The 22,261-nt window shown below is 42.8% G+C and overlaps 1 protein-coding gene across 1 annotated transcript; it reads right to left on the bottom strand.

Moving 5' to 3' along the window:
• On the bottom strand, window positions 1–17,135 carry LOC308661772 (adiponectin receptor protein 1-like; the record flags this gene model as incomplete). Its single annotated transcript, XM_081316953.1, has 7 exons — window positions 1–129; window positions 2,749–2,942; window positions 4,299–4,486; window positions 6,055–6,241; window positions 12,384–12,555; window positions 16,221–16,373; window positions 17,037–17,135. 7 exons carry the CDS (start codon window positions 17,133–17,135, stop codon window positions 1–3), a joined length of 1,122 nt encoding a protein of 373 aa, XP_081173079.1.
• Window positions 17,136–22,261: the final 5,126 nt, after the last annotated feature.

Below are 22,261 nucleotides of genomic sequence, written 5' to 3' on the forward strand. Positions count from 1 at the left end.
TCAGAGCACAGTGTTCTCTGTGCAGCTGCCGCCCAGCGATGAGCGGAACGCCTGCAGCTGGGAGACCCCGTGAAGATGGACACAGGCAGCTGCAACCACCAAGACGTGGAAGATCTGGTGAGAATGGAACTGGAATGAAAGGAGAAGAGAGGCATTGGAGCCCAAGCTGCCTCATATTGACCGTTACCACATTATGAGGTTTCTTTGTGTTCTTGACATTCACAAATGAAATAGAAAACAAAGTAGCTGTGGCTTCTCCAGCTTGTATACCTCTAGTTAGCCCCACTCTTCCTCTGGGTATGCAGAAAGAGGGGGAAGGAGGCAACGACAAAGAAATATGCTAATAAAGGGGAATATTTGTAGTTCAGCGTTGGTATGAGGGGTCTTTGGTGCTCTCTGAGCTTGCTTGTTTTCTTGCAGATGTTTCATTACCCAAAGTAGGTAACGTCATCAGTACTAGTGACTCAAAGAAATATGCAGTGAAACCACAGTTATTTTACTTCCCATTCTAACAGAAGATTTAACAGTTAAAAAAAGTGCAGTGAAGCCACAGTTATTTTACTTCCCATTATAGTAGAAGGTTTAACAGTAAAATCTGTCAACCCATAACCTGGCTATACTTCCCGCAAACCTCATGAAATTATTGCAACCATACAGTAAAAGGCATTCAGAGTACTATAGACGTTTTAGCCATCTGGACTGGATGACATCTAAAAGCTTTAAATTATTATATGTCTGTGAGCCAAATAACATCTGGCAGGTTGACGTAGCTTTGAAAATGTTTACGGCAGTAGGAATGTTCTTGCCTCCTTTGGATGAACAAAGCCCACAGCAGCATTGATCTTCATCAGAGATACGTTTCATGTTTTTGTGCCAGATTGTAGAAGCTTCAAATGTTAGGCCAGGTTATTTCAAGGATGAAACCTTGTCTATATTATTATTATCATCATCATCATCTACCACTGAGGCTTCTAGTGCCTAAATGTCTCCAAAAACAAAAAACCTTTTGGAATAGTTTATTGTGAATTTTTCTTCCCACATTTTTCCCTGCTGGAACGTGTAGACGTCTTCTAAGGCCAACATAAGTTGAGGGAAGAATGGCTGCATTATCAGCCTAGAGAAGCATAGTGAGTGGTTTATTGTTAACTTTAGTAGGTGGAATTCTGCTTTGATTAGGTTTGTAACTCTTGACTTCACAATTATGAAAAAGAAGAAGGGCCAGAAACAGTCATGGTCTCTCCTTTCTGAACTGAGATATCAGCAGAAAGTGACCATTACTACCACATCTAGGTCATGGGTCTGAGAACTGGGTTGGTCTCTGCTGCAAGAGGGATATTCTCTGCCAAAAGAACAAGTACACTGCCCTGAAATGCATCTAATCAGCTGTGATTGGCCCAGCAGCTGAAACCCTTTTCGGACAGAGTTGCCCTGACCTCAGTAAACCATGTCCCAGTGATCCCACTTAGATCACTCCATTACTCCAGGTTACTACTGGGCTCTGTGTGGTTCTGCTCTTGGAAGTGACTAGTAGTTGAAAATGGAGAGATAAGGCTATAGAGAAGAATATACTTCACGTAATGCTAACCCCCCAAATAATCACACTAGGTATCTATATGTAACAGCTAGATGTCAAGGTTTTAGTATGGATGTTTAAGACCATTAACAATTTGGATCCTGATACTTCAGGAAGCGCTTATCCTTGCATGTATTTGCCTTGAACATTAAAATCTGCTCTCAGGAATCCACAGCTGAAAGAGATGGACTATGTTAAAAAATCAATTCTGCCTTCAGGATTTGTGATTTAAGGTTCCTAGCTGAGCCAAGCATTAAGTGTACTCATACTCTGGTTTCTCTTCAGATCATATAAACCTGTCATCTAAGTGTTTCACAGCACTTACTCTGTGTTTTTCATCAATTTTATACACTGTGTTTCCCCAAAATAAGACCCAACCGGAAAATAAGCCCTGGCATGATTTTTCAGGATGCTGGTAATATAAGCCCCAACCCAAAAATATGCACCAGTTAAGACTGTCAGCCAAACAGACACATTTACTACCATATTTCCCCAAATATAAGCCCTAACTGGAAAATAAGCCTTAATGCATGTTTTGGAACAAAAATTAATATAAGACCTGGTCTTACTTTTGGGGAAACATGGTACTTACATGCAAACATAATTAAAGATATAAATTTTGCATATATTTGACTTGTTTTTTTAAAAAAATCTTGCTTTTATGAATTGCACTCTGTCGCATCCTCTGGGCCAGGGGTAGGCAACCTTGGCTCTTTTATGACTCATGGACTTCAACTCCCAGAATTCCTCAGTCAGCTATGCTGACTGAGGAATTTTGGGAGTTGAAGTCCATGAATCATAAAAGAGCCGAGGTTGCCTACCCCAGCTCTGGGCGATCATTCTCCTGGTAAAAAAAGGGGAAGGGGGAAAAATGCACTCTACCTATTCTGGGAACGTTGTCATGTAATCATTTCTCTTGTTTGCAAAAACGTTGCTTACCTTATCTGATTTGGTATGTGCCCTCACAGCTTGCCAAAGCAAAGTATTTATTTTAATCTGCCTCCTGATATTTTGGACATGGCAAAATCAGGTGTCAATTCTTAGTATTTTACCTCAGAACAAAGCTATGGATTTTATCAAGAGGAAAGTTAATGTGGAACTCATGTGAAGACTCACTCTCAGTTTCAGCTTAAATACCTCCATCCCTCTTCCATATTTTCTTGCCAAAGACATACCCAGATGTCACACTTGCCCGGGAAGAAACGTTCAGGAATGCGGGCAGCATACAAGCCCACTCCCAAGATGTAGAGGACTGCCATGAGGAAGAGCCAACCAATCTGTCCCGCTGTCGTGGCCTTCATAAAACCTTCCATGATCATGAAATGAAGGGTGGGCACCAGTCCACTCAGCCCTAGGCCCAGAAATACACCTACCCCAAAAAAGAAAGAAAGAGTGTAACTGGGAAGGACAGTTCCATGGCTTTAACATCAATCCAGCTAATAAAATCTTGACCCCCAAACTGGAGTTTTAATGTTGATAATGAAAAAGCGCCTGAAGGCAGGACAAGAAGCAACGGATGGAAACTAATCAAGGAGAGAAGCAACCTGGAACTAAGGAGAAACTTCCTGACTGTTAGAACAATTAACCAGTGGAACAACCTGCCTCCAGAAGCAGTGAATGCTCCAACACTGGAAGTTCTTAAGAAGAGACTGGACAGCCATTTGTCTGAAATGGTATAGGGTTTCCTGCCTTAGCAGGGGGTTAGACTAAATGACCTCCAAGGTCCCTTCCAACATCATCATCATCATCATCATCATCATCATTATTATTATTATTATTATTATTATTATTATTATTATTATTATTATTATTATTAAGCAGCTGTCACAAAGTTAGACAAGAAGCAGACACATTTTTTCATATTGAACTGATGATATTGGCATTGGCTATCATATTATGATAGTTATTGTTTCGTTCCTGCATTTTTTACATTAACTCAATATGCCAGCCATTCCGACCCTGGTTTCTTCCAGATGTGCTGGGATTACAACAACATTTTCATGTCAGTCTTTCCTCACATTTGGACAATGTTAGGTCTGGGAAGTTTGCATTATGCTAGGTAAATTCCTCTAGGTAAAGGTAAAGGTTCCCCCGCACATGTGTGCTAGTCGTTTCCGACTCTAGGGGCCGGTGCTCATCTCTGTTTCAAAGCGCTTGTCCAAGGATGTCTCCGTGGTCATGTGGCCGGCATGACTAGACTCCAAAGGTGCATGGAACGCTGTTACCTTCCCACCATAGTGGTCCCTATTTTTCTACTTGCATTTTTACGTGATTTCGAACTGCTAGGTTGGCAGAAGCTGGGACGAGTAACAGGCGCTCACTCTGCTTTGCGGCACTCGGGATTCAACCCGCCAAACTGCCGACCTTCTGATCGACAAGCTCAGCGTGCTAACCCACTGAGCCACCGAGCCTCTATTATATAATAATTAGTTTGGTTTCCAATGATCAGGTTAGGAGTGTTGTTTGTATACCAAAAAGGGCACAATTGAAAACTACAAGAAAGGTTTTGGAATCTTGGCACCCCTGAGATTTGCAGCAGCATAGAAACAGGGGGTTCCAAAAGCCACAGAAACTGTTGTGGGAAGGGAAGGATGGAAAGACCAGGCAAAGGAAATAGAACCAAAAGACTAGAAAGCAACCAACAGCATTCCCCACCTTTTATAGGTTTCTCCACATAATGTAGCAGTGTGAGTACTACTTATGCACTCAAATCAAGAATAGTTACCTGCCCGCACGGCCCGATACTGTGGCGTGGCAAAATGATCCCACTGCGACACCATGATAGCAGTTATACCCAGCACACAGACGATGATGAGGTAGATGAGCTGGGGTTGTGGTGAGCAGTAGAACGAGTAATACAACCAAGGAACAAAACTGCCCATGGTGAGCAGGGCAATTCCAGAGTAATCCAATCTGCACGGAAGGTACCACAGAAAGCAGGGTGATCAGTAGACATCAGGCAGAGGGCAGGGCTTGGTGTGTAAAGTTTAAAGTACAGGAGACTTTAAACTATTTTACTAAAGTACAGGTCTCTATCGTCACAGTGTGGACAAGATATTGTGAAGTACCTTTGGCCCTGATTTTACTGCCAAGATGATCCATGTTATGTATGCAGACATCATAGACAGCAAGGATTGTACCTACATGCCGGTTTCTACAAGAAAGAATCATTTATTTTGCCACATTATGGTGGCTTGGCTGTAAGGAGAACAATGAAACCTTCTTTTATGAACTAGTAACTGATGTTGTCATCTTCTCCTAAAATGGGGGTATTCTTCATAGGTATCCCACTATAATCCCTGCCGCTTAGTTTTTACAGGTTTCAATTGCACTAATCAGAGACAAGGAATCGTTATGGGTATTACAGATGGCCAGGGCTCTTTCTCAGGCCTGCACTTCTTGTGGCCCACTGTGTCAGCCTTCAAATTCCCACCTAGGACAGCCTTTAACTTGGCTGCCTGGGAATTGTCCTCTCAACAGAATCAGGAAGTGCTCAGGAGGTGAAAAGCTGCATTAGACCAAATGAAGCTTATCTGTTATTGGCCCAAGAAGTCTCGAGGGAAAGTGCTGTCTATTGGCTTCCTTCAGATAAGCAACAGCCGCTTCTGAAATCCCCCAAATATCTCTTGTGTAACACTTGTGTATGGTATATTTACCATAAATATACTTTGTGACTTACTGTCCTTGGGAACCATTTATAGCAGTGTTTCTCAGCCTCAGACACATTAATAAGGAATGTGGACTTCCACTCCCAGAATTTTGGGAGTGGAAGTCCATACATCTTAACATTGATGAGGTTGAGAAACACTGATTTATAGTGCTGTAAAGAACATCACTTTAGGGGCATAGTTTCAAAAATGAATCGGATGACTCCCAAGATACAATTTCAATTGGAGCATAGCATTTTTATTAAGTTCCAAATGTTGAAGCATCAAGTGTGAAGTCCTATCAGGACCCTGGATTGTTTCCAGATGCTGCATGGTGGTAGAGGCCAGCCCAGACAATGGCATACCAGAATCTTGATGCATCTCCATTACCTGCTGCTTGTGTACCACAGAACAGAAGAAAAAGGTTGGGGGTAGGCAGGGCTTTTTTTTTGTCACAGAACGCCCAGAACGGAGTTCCGGAACCGTTTTTTGGATGGAACCTTGTAGGGTAGGCAAGGCAGGTTGTATGACATGTGTGAGTTCCAGCACTTCTTTTTTTTTTTCAAAAAAAGCACTGGGGGTAGAGAGACTGGCAAACTTCTGACAAATTCCAATATCTGATTGGTCATATGCTTTGGCTTGATGGGGATTTTCTTTTACAATAAGAAAGGCAGTCCAGTTATCAGCCAAAGAAGAAATTTGCCTTGTATACTCTAAGCATAAGTCCTCACACTTCATTATGAGAGAAAATATATTGATTCTTAATTCTTGCCTGCTGGTCACATGCCCCAGAAGTTTGCAGGAGGATGGAGAGAGGAGGGGAAATCAACTTACTTGGAGAAGGTGCGAGAAACTTTCTCAGAGTGGCAATAGACTGTGTGGAATAGCCAGGAGAAACAGAGACAGAGAATGGCTCCGAGGAAAAACATGCCAAAGACCACACGCTCCTGGATGGGGGCCACATATTTCATGTTAGGACTGAACATGTATCCAATGCCCAAAACCAGGAAGAAGAGGAACCCTGAGGAAAGGGAAGAAAGTTATCAATATATAAATGTTTCTGCATGTATTCAAATACTAGGACATGTTTGGAAATGGGAGACATACATCTGGTTTGGCAGGGACTGCAAGGATCCTTTCTTAATCTACCCTTGAAGAGATTTCATTTCAGGAACTTCATAGACCTTTTTCAAGTTGGGAGAATCAATATGTGAAATGGGAGACTGAAGTAGTACAAGTGGCTTCTGGTGTGAGTCATACTTGACTGAAGATGTCTCTGAAAACAAGTGAAGACAACCACTATGAAGACAAAAGACCAGTGAACAGATTGATTGTTCGAGTCTCTCCAGAGAAGGGGAGAATTGGAGATTGCCTATGAGTGCTCTGGATGGCAACACATCATGAGAAACACAAAACAGCCGTCTCCAGCTGGTTTGACCACCATGAGCCAAGCAAGACAACATCTTTGTTCTGAGCAGCAGTGTAACCTTTCATAAGGTCACTAAGTCAGCTGGATTCACTTTCTAATCACATTTGGAAAGGTTCAATTTAATTATTTATGGATGTTAGAGACCTTCAAAATGGCAAGCTTAATTTGACACCTGGTGAGTTTTTCTTTCTTCTTTGATTTAAGAAACTTTAAGCAAGAGTCTTAAGAATTTTAAATAAATTTAAAAAATATAGCAGTACTGTATGGGATTTACAAAGTAAGCTGGTGAAAGCTTTGAAGACTTCTAAATGCCAAAGAGTGATGAAACATTGAACCCTGTGATCTGCACAGGAATGATTTAAAGATCAAGATTGTACACAATGAAAAGAAAGAATGTAAAGTTGGATTATTTGACCAGGGATAAACTATTTGTTTGATATTTCAAGAAACTCACAATGGACTTTTTGCTGAACTAGGATCCAAAAGATGATGATTTCTGGATTGTGTATAGATAAAAGGCTGTGGGGAGAAGAGGTGGGTTGGGTTTTTTTTGTAACTTTAAAAGAGGATGAAAAGTTATTATATTTGCTTATGCTTGGTATAAATAATGAAGGTTGGATGCCACTAATTTATTACTGTCTTAACTGGTTGTTTTTTTTCTTTCTTTTTTGCACCTTCTGAACTTTTATTTTTTCCCTCCAGATTACTTTGTATTAGCTTTACTATAATGATGTTATTGAGCCTGCAATTAGTGCAGGTTCGCATCCCACCAAGCTCAAGGTTGACTCAGCCTTCCATCCTTCCGAGGTAGGTAAAATGAGGACCCAGATTGTTGGGGGCAATTAAGCTGACTTTGTAATAATGCCGCTTGGGGTGTGTGTGAAAGCCCTAATAAGCAGGCATATACATAGAATGAAGGCTACTGCTAAGCTTGTAAGCCGCCCTGAGTCTTCGGAGAAGAGCAGGATATAAATGGAATTAAAATAAAAATTTTTATTAGAGATAGAAAGTAAGCATTGTTCTATTAGCCAGGAGAGGGGAAGGCCAAATACTTGACCAAAACTGGCCACTGAAGTAGCCACTGAGTTAGTCCTGCATTTATCATGTCGCCAATAAACTTGATTTGGGACAACAATGGTTTTTCAGACTGCAGGATCTGCTTTTACACATAAGTTCTCAAATCTATGCATTACAAGAGATGGAGCACGGCTGATTGAACTGCCTTACTCCTGGTAGTTAGGGAAACTTTCTAGTATCAGCCAGTGTCAGATCAGATTTGGTGCTGGACATCTCATATTGAAAGAGGATTTTATGATCTAAGAGTTCATTGTTCCCAAGAAACTGGGCAGATGCGATTATGTGACAAGGCATCCAAGAGTAAATGTTGAAGACACTATCGTCACTGGGGTAGTTGCAAAAATGTATGTCTCCTCAATGTAGAATTCAAATAGCTTTTTTAAATGCTTTTTTTATTTAGTAGGCATGTTTTCTTAATGCAAAATTGTGCCAACTAGATACTGGTAGCTCCAGCAAGTTGTACAGTAATGATACAATCCATGGACCAAAAAGCTTTATAGGGCAGTGGAATCAATTTATCACATAAAAACTGGAACTTATGAGATTTCCTCTGTGTGAAAACAAACTTCTTTCTCTACCCTTGTAGTTACATTTATAGCAATTTGCTTCGGCTTCTGGTGAGTGAAAGAACAAGGCTGGATAGAAGAGGACACATATCCTGATGTCCTTTCACTCCCTAGTAATCACTGTGGAGGGAAGATAGAGGAGGACACTTGGCTTAGAAAAGGTCCAAATTTTCTTTCCTATTGCCAAGGATTTTTTTTCAACAGATGTCTGCAGACATCATTTTCAGTCATTTTTAGCAAAAATTGGTGGTGGTGGTGGGGAAACTGAGGGACGAAACATATCACTTGGAAGTCCACAAATTAGGGCAACCCTACAGCCCAAAAAGATTGTCACAAGGGCGGGGTATAAATGGAATTAAAATAAATAAAATAAATAAATAAACCATAGGATCCCCCACGAACCATAAATGACTTTTGCTTGGATATATAGGTAGTCCTCAACTTACAAACACAATTGGGACCAAAATTTCCATTGCTAATTGAGGCAGTCATGAAGTGAGTTTTGTCCAATTTTATGACTTTTTTTTGCCCCAGCTGTTAAGTGAATCAGTGCATTGTTAAGTGAATTACGCAATCATTAAGTGAATCTGTCTTCCCCCACTGATTTTACTTGTCAGAGGTCATTTGGGAAAGTTGCAAATGGTGATCACAGGACCCCAGGATGCTGAGCGGTGGTAAATACATGCCCATTGCCAAGCACCCAAATTTTAATTACGCAACAGTCGTAAGTCTAAGCACTTTTTCTGTGCCATTATTACTTTGAATTAACTTTGAATTAATTATGTGACTGTGGGAATGCTGCAACAGTCATAAGTCTAAGCAATCTTTTTCTGTGCCATTATTACCGTATATACTTGAGTATAAGCCGAATTTTTCAGCCCACTTTTTGGGCTGAAAAATCCACTTCGGCTTATACTCCAGTGAACAAAAAAAAAAAAGAACTTCCACCCCCCAGTTTGGAGAGCTGCTGCTTTCATCAAACATGGACGAAGGCAGCAGCTCTCCAAACGGGCTGCGGCGGTTTGGAGAGCTGCGCGCGCAGCTCCGCCGCCACCTCTGCAAGCCTCCGCTGAGAGAATGGGGCGGTGGAAGCTGCATCCCCCGAAAGAAGTCTTCGCCGAGAAAATGGGCGCTGAGATTTTCTCGGCGAAGACTCACCTTCTCCCGTTCACCTTCAGCAGCTCCGCCAGGCCCGTCCAGTGCCCTGCTAGCAGAGCTTGACAAATGCAAAAGCTGCTTTGGTTAAACACTGGAAGGTTTAGTGATTAACCCACCCCACCCCACCCGGTCTTCTTGCTGTTTCTCCCCATCCTCACTCCTACCCACAGGGGCTCTCTGCCTCTTCTACTACTTCTTTTTCTTTCTTTCTTTTTTGCTGAGGTGTGCGTCTCTCTCTCTCTCTCTCTCTCTCTCTCTCTCTCTCTCTCTCTCTCTCTCTCTGTGTTTGTGTGTGTGTGTGTGTGTGTGTGTGGTGTGTTATCTCGAACCAGATGGGATGGCAAAGTCAAATGCAAATGGGGATCTTGCAGATCTTGCCCTGCCTTTCCCCTCACGGTTACCTTCTGTTCTTGATGAGCTCACGAGTGCTCAAGGACAAAATAGGGCAGGGCAGAGCCGGCAGTTAAAAATAGGATGCAGATAAAAGGAAAGGTAAGGAGGGGTTCAGGTTGAGAGGAGAGGCTGCGTAGCCTTAGTGTAACTCCTGTTTGGGCTCACTGGGTTGCCTCCGATGGGCTCTGACAGTGGAACAGAATGGAATAGAAAATATGGAATGGAATGGAACAGAACGTAGAACAGAACAGAACAGAACAGAATAGAATAGAAATATAGAAAGTGAATAGAATAGAATAGAATAGAATAGAAATATAGAAAGTGAATGGAATAGAATAGAATAGAATAGAAATATAGAAAGTGAATAGAATAGAATAGAATAGAATAGAATAGAATAGAATAGAATAGAATAGAATAGAATAGAATAGAATAGAAAATGGTAATAAGAATAGAATAGAATAGAATAGAATAGAATAGAATAGAATAGAAATATAGAAAGTGAATAGAATAGAATAGAATAGAATAGAATAGAATAGAATAGAATAGAATAGAATAGAATAGAAATATAGAAAGTGAATGGAATAGAATAGAATAGAATAGAAATATAGAAAGTGAATAGAATAGAATAGAATAGAATAGAATAGAATAGAATAGAATAGAATAGAATAGAATAGAATAGAGAATGGTAATTAGAATAGAATAGAATAGAATAGAATAGAATAGAATAGAATAGAATAGAATAGAATAGAATAGAATAGAATAGAAATATAGAAAGTGAATAGAATAGAATAGAATAGAATAGAAATATAGAAAGTGAATGGAATAGAATAGAATAGAATAGAAATATAGAAAGTGAATAGAATAGAATAGAATAGAATAGAATAGAATAGAATAGAAATATAGAAAGTGAATAGAATAGAATAGAATAGAATAGAAATATAGAAAGTGAATAGAATAGAATAGAATAGAATAGAATAGAATAGAATAGAATAGAATAGAATAGAAATATAGAAAGTGAATGGAATAGAATAGAATAGAATAGAATAGAATAGAATAGAATAGAATAGAATAGAAATATAGAAAGTGAATAGAATAGAATAGAATAGAATAGAAATATAGAAAGTGAATAGAATAGAATAGAATAGAATAGAATAGAATAGAATAGAATAGAATAGAATAGAATAGAATAGAATAGAATAGAATAGAGCTGGAAGGGACCTTGGAGGTCTTCTAGTCCAGCCCCTTGCTCAAGCAGGAGGACCTATACCAGTGGTGGTGAACCTATGGCACGCCTGCCAGAGGTGGCACTCAGAGCCCTCTCTGTTGGCACGTGCGCCACCACCGCTGCCAGCAGCAGGTCCTTGTCGGTTGGTGGACTGTAAGAAAAGGGAGGGGGAAGCATTTTACATGCGTGCATGCGCGCACGGGGCCACGAGCAGGCACATGCTGCAAAGGGGGCGGGGCTAGTGCCTGCGTGATACTCACTAGCCCAGCCCCGTTCTCACGTGGTGCGGTGCCTTGTATCTGCACCCTGCGGCGCGGCGGTTGGCGTTTTTGTGCCTTGCGGTACGGTGGCCCATTTTTTGCTCCCCCTTTTTTTCGTGCCAGAGGCGGCACTCAGAGGCGCCTCCCTGTCCCCTCCCCCGAGGGCACCAGAATGCCGATGCTGCCTTGGCACTTTGTGATAAACAAGTGGGTTTTGGCTTGCGGTTTGGGCACTCGGTCTCTAAAAGTTTCGCCACTACTGACCGATACCATCTCAGACAGGTGAATGTCCAGTCTCTTCTTAAAAACCTCCAGTGATGGAGCACTCTTGATTTCTGGTGGCAAGCTGTTCCACTGGGCAGCTGAGAGAAACGGGCGGCAGAAGCTGCATCCCCCGAAAGAAGTCTTCGCCGAGAAAATGGGCGCTGAGACGCCTCATTCTCTCGCTCAGCGGAGACTTCTTTCGCGAGATCCAGCCTCTGCCGTGCTGCACCGAGAGAACAGCAAGCCGCCCCATTTTCTCGGCGGAGCACTCCACCGCCCCATTCTCTCGGCGGCTTGCCACCCCGTTCTCTCATCTCAGCAGAGACGTCTTTCGGGGGATCCAGCCTCCAGCTGCTGCATTTCCCAGCCTCGGCTTATACTCGAGTCAATAACTTTTTCCAGTTTTGGGGGGTAAAATTGGGGGGTCTCGGCTTATACTCGAGTCGGCTTATACTCAAGTATATACGGTACTTTGAATTGGTAGCTAAAGGAATGGTTGTAAATGAGGACTACCTATATAATGTATACTTGGTTCATATAAGTTGGTAATACAAACCCAGGGAAATCATGATCCAGTAAGTCACTAAATCTCACTGGTGTCAAGTGGACACCACTTGAGAGTCATAACTTTTAGCCAAGTTTTATGCTGCATGTGTTTCGTAAAAAAAAAAAAAAACCACAGTGGAAAAAGTGGAAGCCAGAGTTTTATGCAATGGAGTGCAGTTCGTTTCCCACCCTCTTTGTTCCTCCTCAGTCTATAGAGCTATACAGTCCTCTGCCCTGTGACTGACCAAGCAGATGAGTCCAGATGTTGCCAGTCTCAGTGTGGAGACGGAAGATGCTGCGGAAACAGGCGCGGAAGGAAGGCATGGGGGGCCGATGTCCATGCAGGAGGAAATCATTGTCTTTCAGCCAGTCAGGTAGCACATCGTATGGCATGACACGCCAGCGGCCCTCCCAAACCTGCAAGAGCAGAACAGAGGCTAGAAGAGACATAGAAGAAGCTTGCCTACCCCTCCTTCTGCGAGCTGAGAACATCAAAACAGTGAGTGCATTTTTATATTTGGAGATACGGTATCCCTCTTGGGGAAAAAAAACCCCAACAACCTGGGAGATAAGAATTTCTAGCGTTTTCCCGAAGAATTTTTCTAGTGTTCACCTCATTGAGTTTCAAAGTAGAGTCTTTTTTTTTTTGGCCTTCATTCCCTATAAGCTTGGGAGTGGGAATTTTGAGGAAATGTTCAAGATTCCAAAGTGCTTTGAAGTTAGGGCAAAGTTGCGCAGCCCAACACCCCCTCCCCCCCCCCAGGATTTAGATGGGGCCCTCCAAATGTTCCAAGCAAATTGCTGTTTTTCATGCCAGAGTGGAGGAGAGTAATAATATCTACCAAGAATGAATTATATTAAAAGGATGTATTGAATTTAATGTAATTTAAAATAAATCTGTTCTAGTTTAAATGCACCGTCTGGACCTGTCTGTCTCTTTTTTCTGATGCACAGCCACCATATGCCACCCAGAGCTAAAGTGTGGACTTCATCCTGAAAAAAACCTTGAACACCCCTAAGGTAAATCAAACTGAACGAACTACATGGGCATATATGTATTTAGTACAGAGACGCGCTCACTTGCCTTGATCCTGTATTTTGAAAATGGGTAGTGGGTATCTTCCAGCGGACATTTAATTTTAAAGAAACTATTATTATATTTTTGCATTGGGAAGTTCCCAGTAATCTCCAGTTAGAACCTCTTGTTATAAAAAAAAAGCCTACCCCACCTCACAGAATTATGAGGATAAAATGGGCAGGATAAAAAGGAATGCTACATCTATTGACTTGAACTCCTTGAAGAAAGACAAGATTAATTTTTTTTAATTTTTAAAGATCATGATTAAACCACAGCAGGCATCACCAACCGCTTTCACGCACCAACCGCTTTCACGCTCTTCTTTAACAATGTTCTGGGTTCACGATCCCTTCCGCTTTGCTTGTTCATTTGTTAGATGCAGAAGACAAGCAAGTGAGCAGAGCTAGACCTGCTTCCCAACAGCGTTTACTTTCCATCTTGATTGAATGTCTGGTTGAAAACAAGCATTTCCCCCAATGGGGGAAAACTACTGTAATTTCTTACGGTTAAAATCAGACAGTTTCTATCATTAAAAATGTGGCAAGTCTGATCACATAAACTTTTTAAAAAGGCAAAGTGAGAATATCCTGGAGAGACAGCAGCCAGGAGGAGCCGTCACCGCAGTCTGGGCAACTTAGAGATAGTCCAGACAAGAAACCCCAATTCCTTCTTTAGACTCAGCTGCCTCTTATTTAACTGTTGCCTCATCTGTGGCTCCTCCTCCTGTTTCTCAAAAACAGTCTCACGGACCATTACAGAGAGGGATACAGAGGTAGAAAGAGTTGTTTGCAAAATAATGGCAATAAAATCAAATAACCATCTGAGTTGGGGTGGTGTACTGACCAAAAAGCCTTATTTCAGGAACAAGCCATCTTTCCAGGATGTGGGCACCACTGCATCATTTAGAGTCTTGAAAACAATGGGAATTATATTATTACATACACAGCGTGAAATTACAGCTGCCATTTTTTTAGCTTTCATACGCAACAAGTTCTTTCCAAGAACCTATGATTCATAATGTATCAGTGCATTATTGTTGTTGTTAATCTTCAGTTTGATTCACAGTCTAGGACTGGTAAAAACGTAACAATTCAAGTCCTAATCAAGAACCTAAGAGCTGTTAAGGTAGTGTCTGAGTATATAGGTATATAGGTACAAGTAGGGTGGTTTTTTACATGATATTCAAGTCTAATAAGCTCACAATTTCCATGTATCAAGGCAGCCCGGTGGGTATTGCTCCAAGGGCTCCTATTACTATTGGTGCATTTTTATTGTTATTGTTGCTATTAGTAATAATAGTATTTCACACCAACCATGGAGATATTTTGAGATGTAATTTTCCTGAGAAATTGCAGCTGTTCAAGCAACAGCAACAACTATTATTCAATTTTGGCAATCAGTGGGTGCAACTGAATAGTGCTGTGGGGTTCTGCAGGGACCATATTGCGAACTCTGGCCTTACAGAGGTTCTGGGAATGTCATGCTGCTATTTGATGCATTTCTACTCAGAGGTCTAAGGGAATTTAATAAAGCTTAATATTCAGGTAAATGGATATAGTCTTATGACATTATCTCAAGTTCTAATTCTATTGTGCCAAATTCAATTAGAGGTAATAGGAAACTGTCTCTTAATCACACCATCTTCCCTTTGAGAAATAAAGCAGGCAGAAGAAAGGAATAAAAGGGTGAGATTCTGTTTTCCCTACCTTCTTTTTCCCTTCCCCTTCCCCTAGTGCAGGGGTAGCTAACCTTGGCTCTTTGATGACTCGTGGACTTCAAATCCCACAAGTCATAAAAGAGCCAAGGTTGCTTGCCCCTGCACTAGTGTTTTCTTTTAACACAAATACTAGAAACGAATTCCGGGAAAAAGGAAAAGAAATGGGTAGGAGTACAAGACGTTACCTGCCATCACCTACATGACCTTGTTAATGTAAATAAAATAAAACAAAAGCAAAAGTTCCTTTTTTTAGTGAATAAATTATATGTCTTCCTCTGAAATTCTGGTCAGCCTTCTATCACAAATTTATTTTCTAGCCTTCTTAAAAGTTGGTCATTGCTGATCCACAATATCAAAATGAGGCAGTGAGGAACTCTAGGCCCTAGATATAATGATCTTATTTGAGAAGGGGGCTCTTATATAGTCATATATATGTTACTTTAAAATGTAATAAGCCAGTCCTTCTGCATTTTGGTGACCTCTTACTTCGTTGAGTGGCAGCCTGGATTTCTGCTCTAAAGCCCTGGCTTGGGGATTCCATTGATGGCTACTAAAGTAGGAAAGTAATAAGGCTGCTTTGACTTTGGAACCAATTTCTGGGAGTCCCAGATAAGATATTTTACATGCTGGAGTTCAATCAATTTTGAAAGTAGATTGAACATAGCTTACAAATACGGACAATAGTGATCCAGGAGACTGTTCCTGACTTTTCTCAGTTCTCACTTGCCTTCATCCGCCAATAGTCCACCTCCAGATCTTTGGAAATGTGGTCTTTGGCTCTTTGTGCTTCCTTATGTCTCCTTCCCATGGCCTTCCTCAGACGCAGACCTGAAGGGAACTCAGCTGGGTGACTGAGTTGCAAGTCAGAAGAGTGAGCCCACAGAATCTCCAATTTTGTTTCTCCTGGTCTCCCTGGTTCTGGGTAATGTGGCCAGATGGCCTTGCCCCTCTATGAACCCGTCCAGAAGATGGCTCAGAACAGGTTGTCATGGCAGAGAGGAGACTCTCTTCCCCGGGGCAAAGGATGAAAAACTTAGGGTTCTTCCACTCCCAATCATTTGGCAAAGGGGACTATTTTTCCCAGCCTGGTAAAGCTGAGAAGGAAAAGGATGTTGGCCAGCAGCTGAAGTCATAATGATGCTTCCCGGAGTACTGCTGTGACATATTGGCTTGCCTCAGAATCAGTAGGGCTCATTCAAGAGTTGACTGCTGAACAGCAGTTGTAGAAGAATGAAGTTACAAAGGGGGTGGCACCCAAGACAGCTTTATTTAATGTGTATAACTTGCCTTCAAAACGAATTCTTCCATCTTCTCCATGGCGTGCTGGGCCTGAAGTGGCAACATCAAAACCCGCACAGGATCTGGACCAGTGTCTTCTTCCTCTAACTCTGGATCATCCGATCCCCAACCTGTGGGCTCAACCTTCATTTCAATACCATCCTGAAAAAGAAGATGCATACACTGGCCAATGGAATTCTACAGAAAGAGAGATAATGTGAGAAGAGATAGGAGGATTGAAGGAAAACCAGGAATAACATTTCCCCTTTCTGTTATATAGTGCAGTACTCTACTGATAGATTAACAGAGAGGTTCAGGATCCTTCCCTCTTGATGCAAGGGATAGGCCCAGAAATAAGATAAAGGACTTCCTCCTTCAAAGAATCACAACCAGAACAATTGGTTTAGATTTGGCTTGCAGGGCTACCCTATCAACCAGCTACTAGATTCAGAGCACCGAGAATCAGTCTGTAGAATCACTGCCGTAGACATGCTAGCTTTTCATGTGCTCTGCTGGATATGGCGTTTGCAATGCTACGGTCCGAAGACCAGCAGGAGACAGAATAATGGAACTGATGTTGAGTTGATTCATAAGCCAGACAGAAAAATTACTAGTAAGTGCTGCTCTGGCCAGAAGTCATAGTTTCAGCATTGAGTTCTGACCTTTCTTGAATCCTCAGCCCAGCAAAGCCATTTTCACATTCTTAGACAAATGTAATTGGCTTTAGAGAACAGAGTTTGGGTCATGATGACTGCACACAAAAGAAAGATGCAGAAGACAATATGTAATAAGAGAGACCCAGTGGGTGGCCTCCCTGATACTCACCTGGCCAGCAATCTCTTGTAGCAAAGGTCTCATTTCAGCCACAGCCTCCTCCCCCAGGTACCTTGCGCACCACCCAGCCCGCTCCTTCAAGGGCTCCATGATGGGGGAGGAGGGGGGGCATACAGTTGAAGCCTCTTCACAGGCAGAGGCTCAGTCCCATCTGCAAGCCACCAGCCCCATCGTCCCCACTGTCTCTGTGAGAAAGCAGAGGAGGGTAAGGGATGCAGAGGGATGAATCTCTGGATCCTTCTGTTCTCCTTCTCACCTGGTGATCTGCCACTTCTCCCCCTTCAGCTCCTACTTCCCAAACCATCCTGCATGCTTGTCCACAAGAGCTGTGCTCAACATCCTACCCCTTCTCCTTAGTCACCCTGAAATTTCTTCAGTTCAGTTACCTCCCCAGTCTTTTTTGTATTTACTCCTCTACCATCCCCTACCATCCTGTCATTCCTTGTCCCTCTACAATTTGATAAATTGCTCCCTAGTTGTATTGATTTGAACTCTAAATATTGGTACTCTTCACCCTAACCATTTAAATTACTACTTGCAATCTGTCCTTGCTCCCAGCAAGGGGCTGGGGAGAGGTTTATCTGCTTCCCTTAGATTCCTAATATGGTGCAGATAAGCAGTAAGATCCTGCCATCCCATGGTTCACTTCCCAATAGTGGGTGATACAATCTTTTGAAGATTTGTAAGTGGGTTCCAAGGAATACATGCTTATCTATAGCCATTCCTTGGTCTCCCTTCCTTGCTACCCAAGCGTGGTTCACATTTATCATCTCACCAACCCCCACAAAACCACTCTTTGGATGTTTCCTTCTGCCCCATAACATCCCTGGCCATACCTCTTCCTCGTCCCCATTCCCTTGAGGCCCTCCCAAATATTTCTGCCCTCCCTTCCCCTCTCCGTTGCTCCATCACCTTTCTTTCCATTCTAGTCTCCCAGCCCCTTCATTATACCCTCACCCAAAAGCCCTAGCAGCAGCATCGGGACCCAGCTGCCCCTTAAAACCCCTCCTCCCGCTCCGATAAGCCTTGGCACCTGCCCATCAAATTCGGATCACTTCCTGCCAGAAGCCGAGCATCCTCGCCTGCTTGGATTGGGCAACGCGTGGAGGGGAAAAAACCGGTGCAGATAACTTCCGGCTGATTCTGGAAGCCTTCCTTTCACTGTTGCCATGGTGACCCTTAAGGAGCTGTTATCCTTTGTTTTTGTAGCGTTCGACAAGAAAATGGAAGAAATCGTTTTGCAGCTGGTGGGGTGCAAAAGGGGAGAGTAATCTTTTGCATCTCGTGCAGAAGTTAATACGTTTGCAAAAGATCCGGACGTTTAATCTCAGGCACAGGTCTGAGGTCTGCCCGCAGACATCGTGTGTAGGAATTCTGTGCGTGGATAACCCCGTTTTTAGGAGGAAAGCGGTGTGGGTCGGTTCAGCTGTGTACGTACCCGTGTACGGGGGAGGAATTATATATCTCGATGCAGTTGCACAATTGAATGAAGGCAGGTTTAAACCTAGGGTCTTCAAACTTGGCCCTTTTATGACTTGTGGACTTCAGCTCCCAGAATTCCTGAGCCAGGCACGCTGGCTGAGGAATTCTGGGAGATGAAGTCCACAAGTCATAAAAGGGCCAAGTTTGAAGACCCCTGGAACTTAAACGCACCCGCCTAGGTTGGGAAAAGTTTGATGTGCTTATGTCTGGGAAAGTTAGACACAGTTCCTAAATCTTCTCCATAATCCCGTTTGAAGGCATCTGTATGAATCAGACGAAGGACTGCCAATGTCCTCCACTGATTCCATTCCAGGAGTGGCAATTAAGGCAGCCGGATGGGATTCCTTTTGGAAGGAATCAATTTCCTCTAGAACTGTAATTCTCAAGCTCAGAAGCGTGGAAATCAACAGCTCCGAGAGTGGAAGTCCACGCATTGTAAAGTTGCTGAGAAAGTTGTCGAGAAACGCGGCATGACAATGGTACCAAGAGTAATTTTATTCGAAAGGAAGTGGTGAAGCGGGAGTGAAACTGACAAGGAAAAGACGTGACACAGGTTCCCTAATCAATTTTTCTTAAAAAAAAATCCCTACTTGGTTTTGCACATTTTACTTAGGCTTGGAGTTTCCATTTCCAAACAGGCGTATATCAATGTTTAAAACGTCAATCTGCCACTTTTCAATTGAAAACCATCAGAATTTACAAAACGTTTACGCGAAGGCAGTTGGATTTTGAAGGACGACTGCTGCAATTTCCTAAATATGCCTACAGGGGGCAGAAACGATTGTTTTGGCTTAGATTGGACCACCATTTCCTGGAACTGTTCTGCAAGTCCTTCCCATATGGTCTAGCGGTTAGGATTCCTGGTTTTCACCCAGGCGGCCCGGGTTCGACTCCCGGTATGGGAAGAAAGATTGTTTTTGTGCTTGTCATTCTGATTTTTAGGAATACTGTTGCATTTTTTCCCCCATTTCAAAATACCATATAGTTTCCTCTGTCTTTTAAAACCGAAACTACACATATTATTGAAAATGAAAAACGAGAACGAGTGCTACAATATCAATTTAGTTTACAAGGAGCAAAATTTTGTCTTCTCCCATATGGTCTAGCGGTTAGGATTCCTGGTTTTCACCCAGGCGGCCCGGGTTTGACTCCCGGTATGGGAAAGGGAGTTTTCTTTTTAAATTTTAAAATAAGATTTCTTCCCTTACAAATACTGTACTCTTCCTAATTAAAACCATTAAAACCCCTTGAAATTTCAAACTTACTTGATTACGAAGAGCAGGGTATCAAGTTCTAAACTCTAAAGTGTTCCCTTTCAATAAAAGCAAGATTCTTAAAAGAGGACAAACACAGAGTTGATACATCAACTGGGCAAAAGGAATTTGCAGGTATTAGTTTCCGAGAAATATCCAGATCGTTGATTTGTCAGAGGCTTCATAAAACGCGTCTGCTGTAACTTATAGATATAAAATGGGAAGCTCCCTTTCTTCATTTGAGAAAAAGACAGCAACCGGGTGTGGGGTGTGAAACTTCGTGTTTTCATTAATTAGCGAATGCAGAGAATACAGAATACAATTTTACCATAAAATTCCAACCTTCCCATACCGGGAGTCGAACCCGGGCCGCCTGGGTGAAAACCAGGAATCCTAACCGCTAGACCATATGGGAGAGGGCGTGAAGTCGTTTCAGCCACCAAAAATTCAATCTGACGATCTGGGTTTTAATTCTGCCACTACCAGATTTGCAAGGCTTAATTCCTCGGGCTGCCCATCGCTGAGAAAGAAAAACCTGGGGCTGCGATTATATAATGTGCGCATGGACTGCATATGATGACATGGTAATATGATATCGATGGAGAGATTTTAGGCAACTTCTCTAGGAAAGAGAGAGAGAGAGACTCCGATTCACTTCGGAGCATGTCAAATCCAGGTATCGGCCCTTAAGTTTGACGAAGTTCGCCTTGAACGAAGCTTTGGACGACCCTGCGTGTAAACTGTGCTGCCTGCCGATAATCGCGATCGCTTCTCCAGCAAGGGAATGTCGGACTCGGGAAGGGCGGCAGGCTGGCTTTCTCATGGGCCGCGCTAACCGGACAGAGGAAACCCTTCCCGGGTTTAGTCGCTTTGCTGAAAGCCGGGGGAAAAAGTGACTCGGAAGCGGGTGAAGAGATACCGGTCCCAGCTTGATCTCTTCTAAGGACTCAGCTGGTGCTTAAGGAAGCGATCCCAGCTGTGGATCCAAATGCAACTTCCCCTCCACCTTCCCCCCACCCCACCCCCGTTGCCTTCGCCTCTGCTCGAGTCTCCGAAAACTGAGGCTCCTCGTCCCGATTAATTTATTTGCACGACAGATTTGGAGCTCCTATTGCAAGGGGTCTTCAAACTTGGCCCTTTTATGGCTTGTGGACTTCAACTCCCAGAATTCCTCAGCCAGGCAGGCACGCTGGCTGAAGGAATTCTGGGAGTTGAAGTCCACAAGCCACAAAAGGGCCAAGTTTGAAGACCCCCTGTGGACCTATTGCAACTTTGGAGGCAATTTCAGTGCTAACGTAAGAAGAGGCACGCGAACTGTGAAAATGTGGTCACGGCGACCTTCTTGTGCCACGCCAGGCTCGTTTGCCCTTTTAAGACCCCCGAACTCGGCCTCACCAAGAACAAGGCGCAGGCAAAACCTTTCCCTTGTTCCACCTTGTCCGCCGCCTCCCCTGTCTCCCAGTTCCGTATCGCAGCACTTTTTGAAAGCAGCTATAAAGTCGTAGCGACCCCTATTGAAAGGCCAGGGAAGTACGTCTTTAAAGGTCCCAACTCGTGCAGATCTGGTCTCAGAGCAGCCTTTGGACGCCCGGGCGTTGTTTTTTTTTCCCTCCCCTCCCCCCTCAAATGTATTCTTTCTCTCTCGTTCATGTCCTATCTACGCACACGTGAGAACGAGTTAACTATAAAGAGGCCAAACTGAATAATTGTGGCTTCTCCCTAAACATTTCTTTAAAAAAACAACAACACAGCAACAGGTTTTTTCGAAGATTCACTTCTTTTAGGGTCCCGAGGGACGAAACTGTCTTCCCATTAGTTCTTGATCCACTAACAAAAAGCAGAGGGGTTGCTTTCGTTCTTTTGCTAATGCTCGCGTCTCCACGGTAAATAACAAGATTTTAGAAAAATGTAAAAAAAGTTATTTTTTCCCATACCGGGAGTCGAACCCGGGCCGCCTGGGTGAAAACCAGGAATCCTAACCGCTAGACCATATGGGAAGAAACTGTCCTGTGTGTTACACAACTGGCTGATAGAGATAACAGCTCAATAAAGGCAGTCACATATATCTCTTGGCCAAAGGTCTTTGAATTTCTTATACCAGTTACTATCCAATTTTTAAAAAATATTGGTAGCTTTGGTTAGCATCCCTAATGCACCAGGCTATACTTTTATCTTCTCACCCACTCCTCAGGAATAAAATCACTAAACTTGAAAAACTTATTAGCATTTTCTGATCTTGCTTCTTTCTTATTTATTTATTTTTTATTTTAATTCCATTTATATCCCGCCCTTCTCCGAAGACTCAGGGCGGCTTACAAGCTTAGCAGTAGCCTTCATTCTATGTATATGCCTGCTTATTAGGGCTTTCACACACACCCCAGCGGCATTATTACAAAGTCAACTTAATTGCCCCCAACAATCTGGGTCCTCATTTTACCTACCTGGGAAGGATGGAAGGCTGAGTCAACCTTGAGCCTGGTG

Source organism: Vipera berus (assembly GCF_964194415.1).
Source record: "Vipera berus genome assembly, chromosome: 2".
Taxonomy (NCBI): Eukaryota; Metazoa; Chordata; class Lepidosauria; order Squamata; family Viperidae; genus Vipera; species Vipera berus.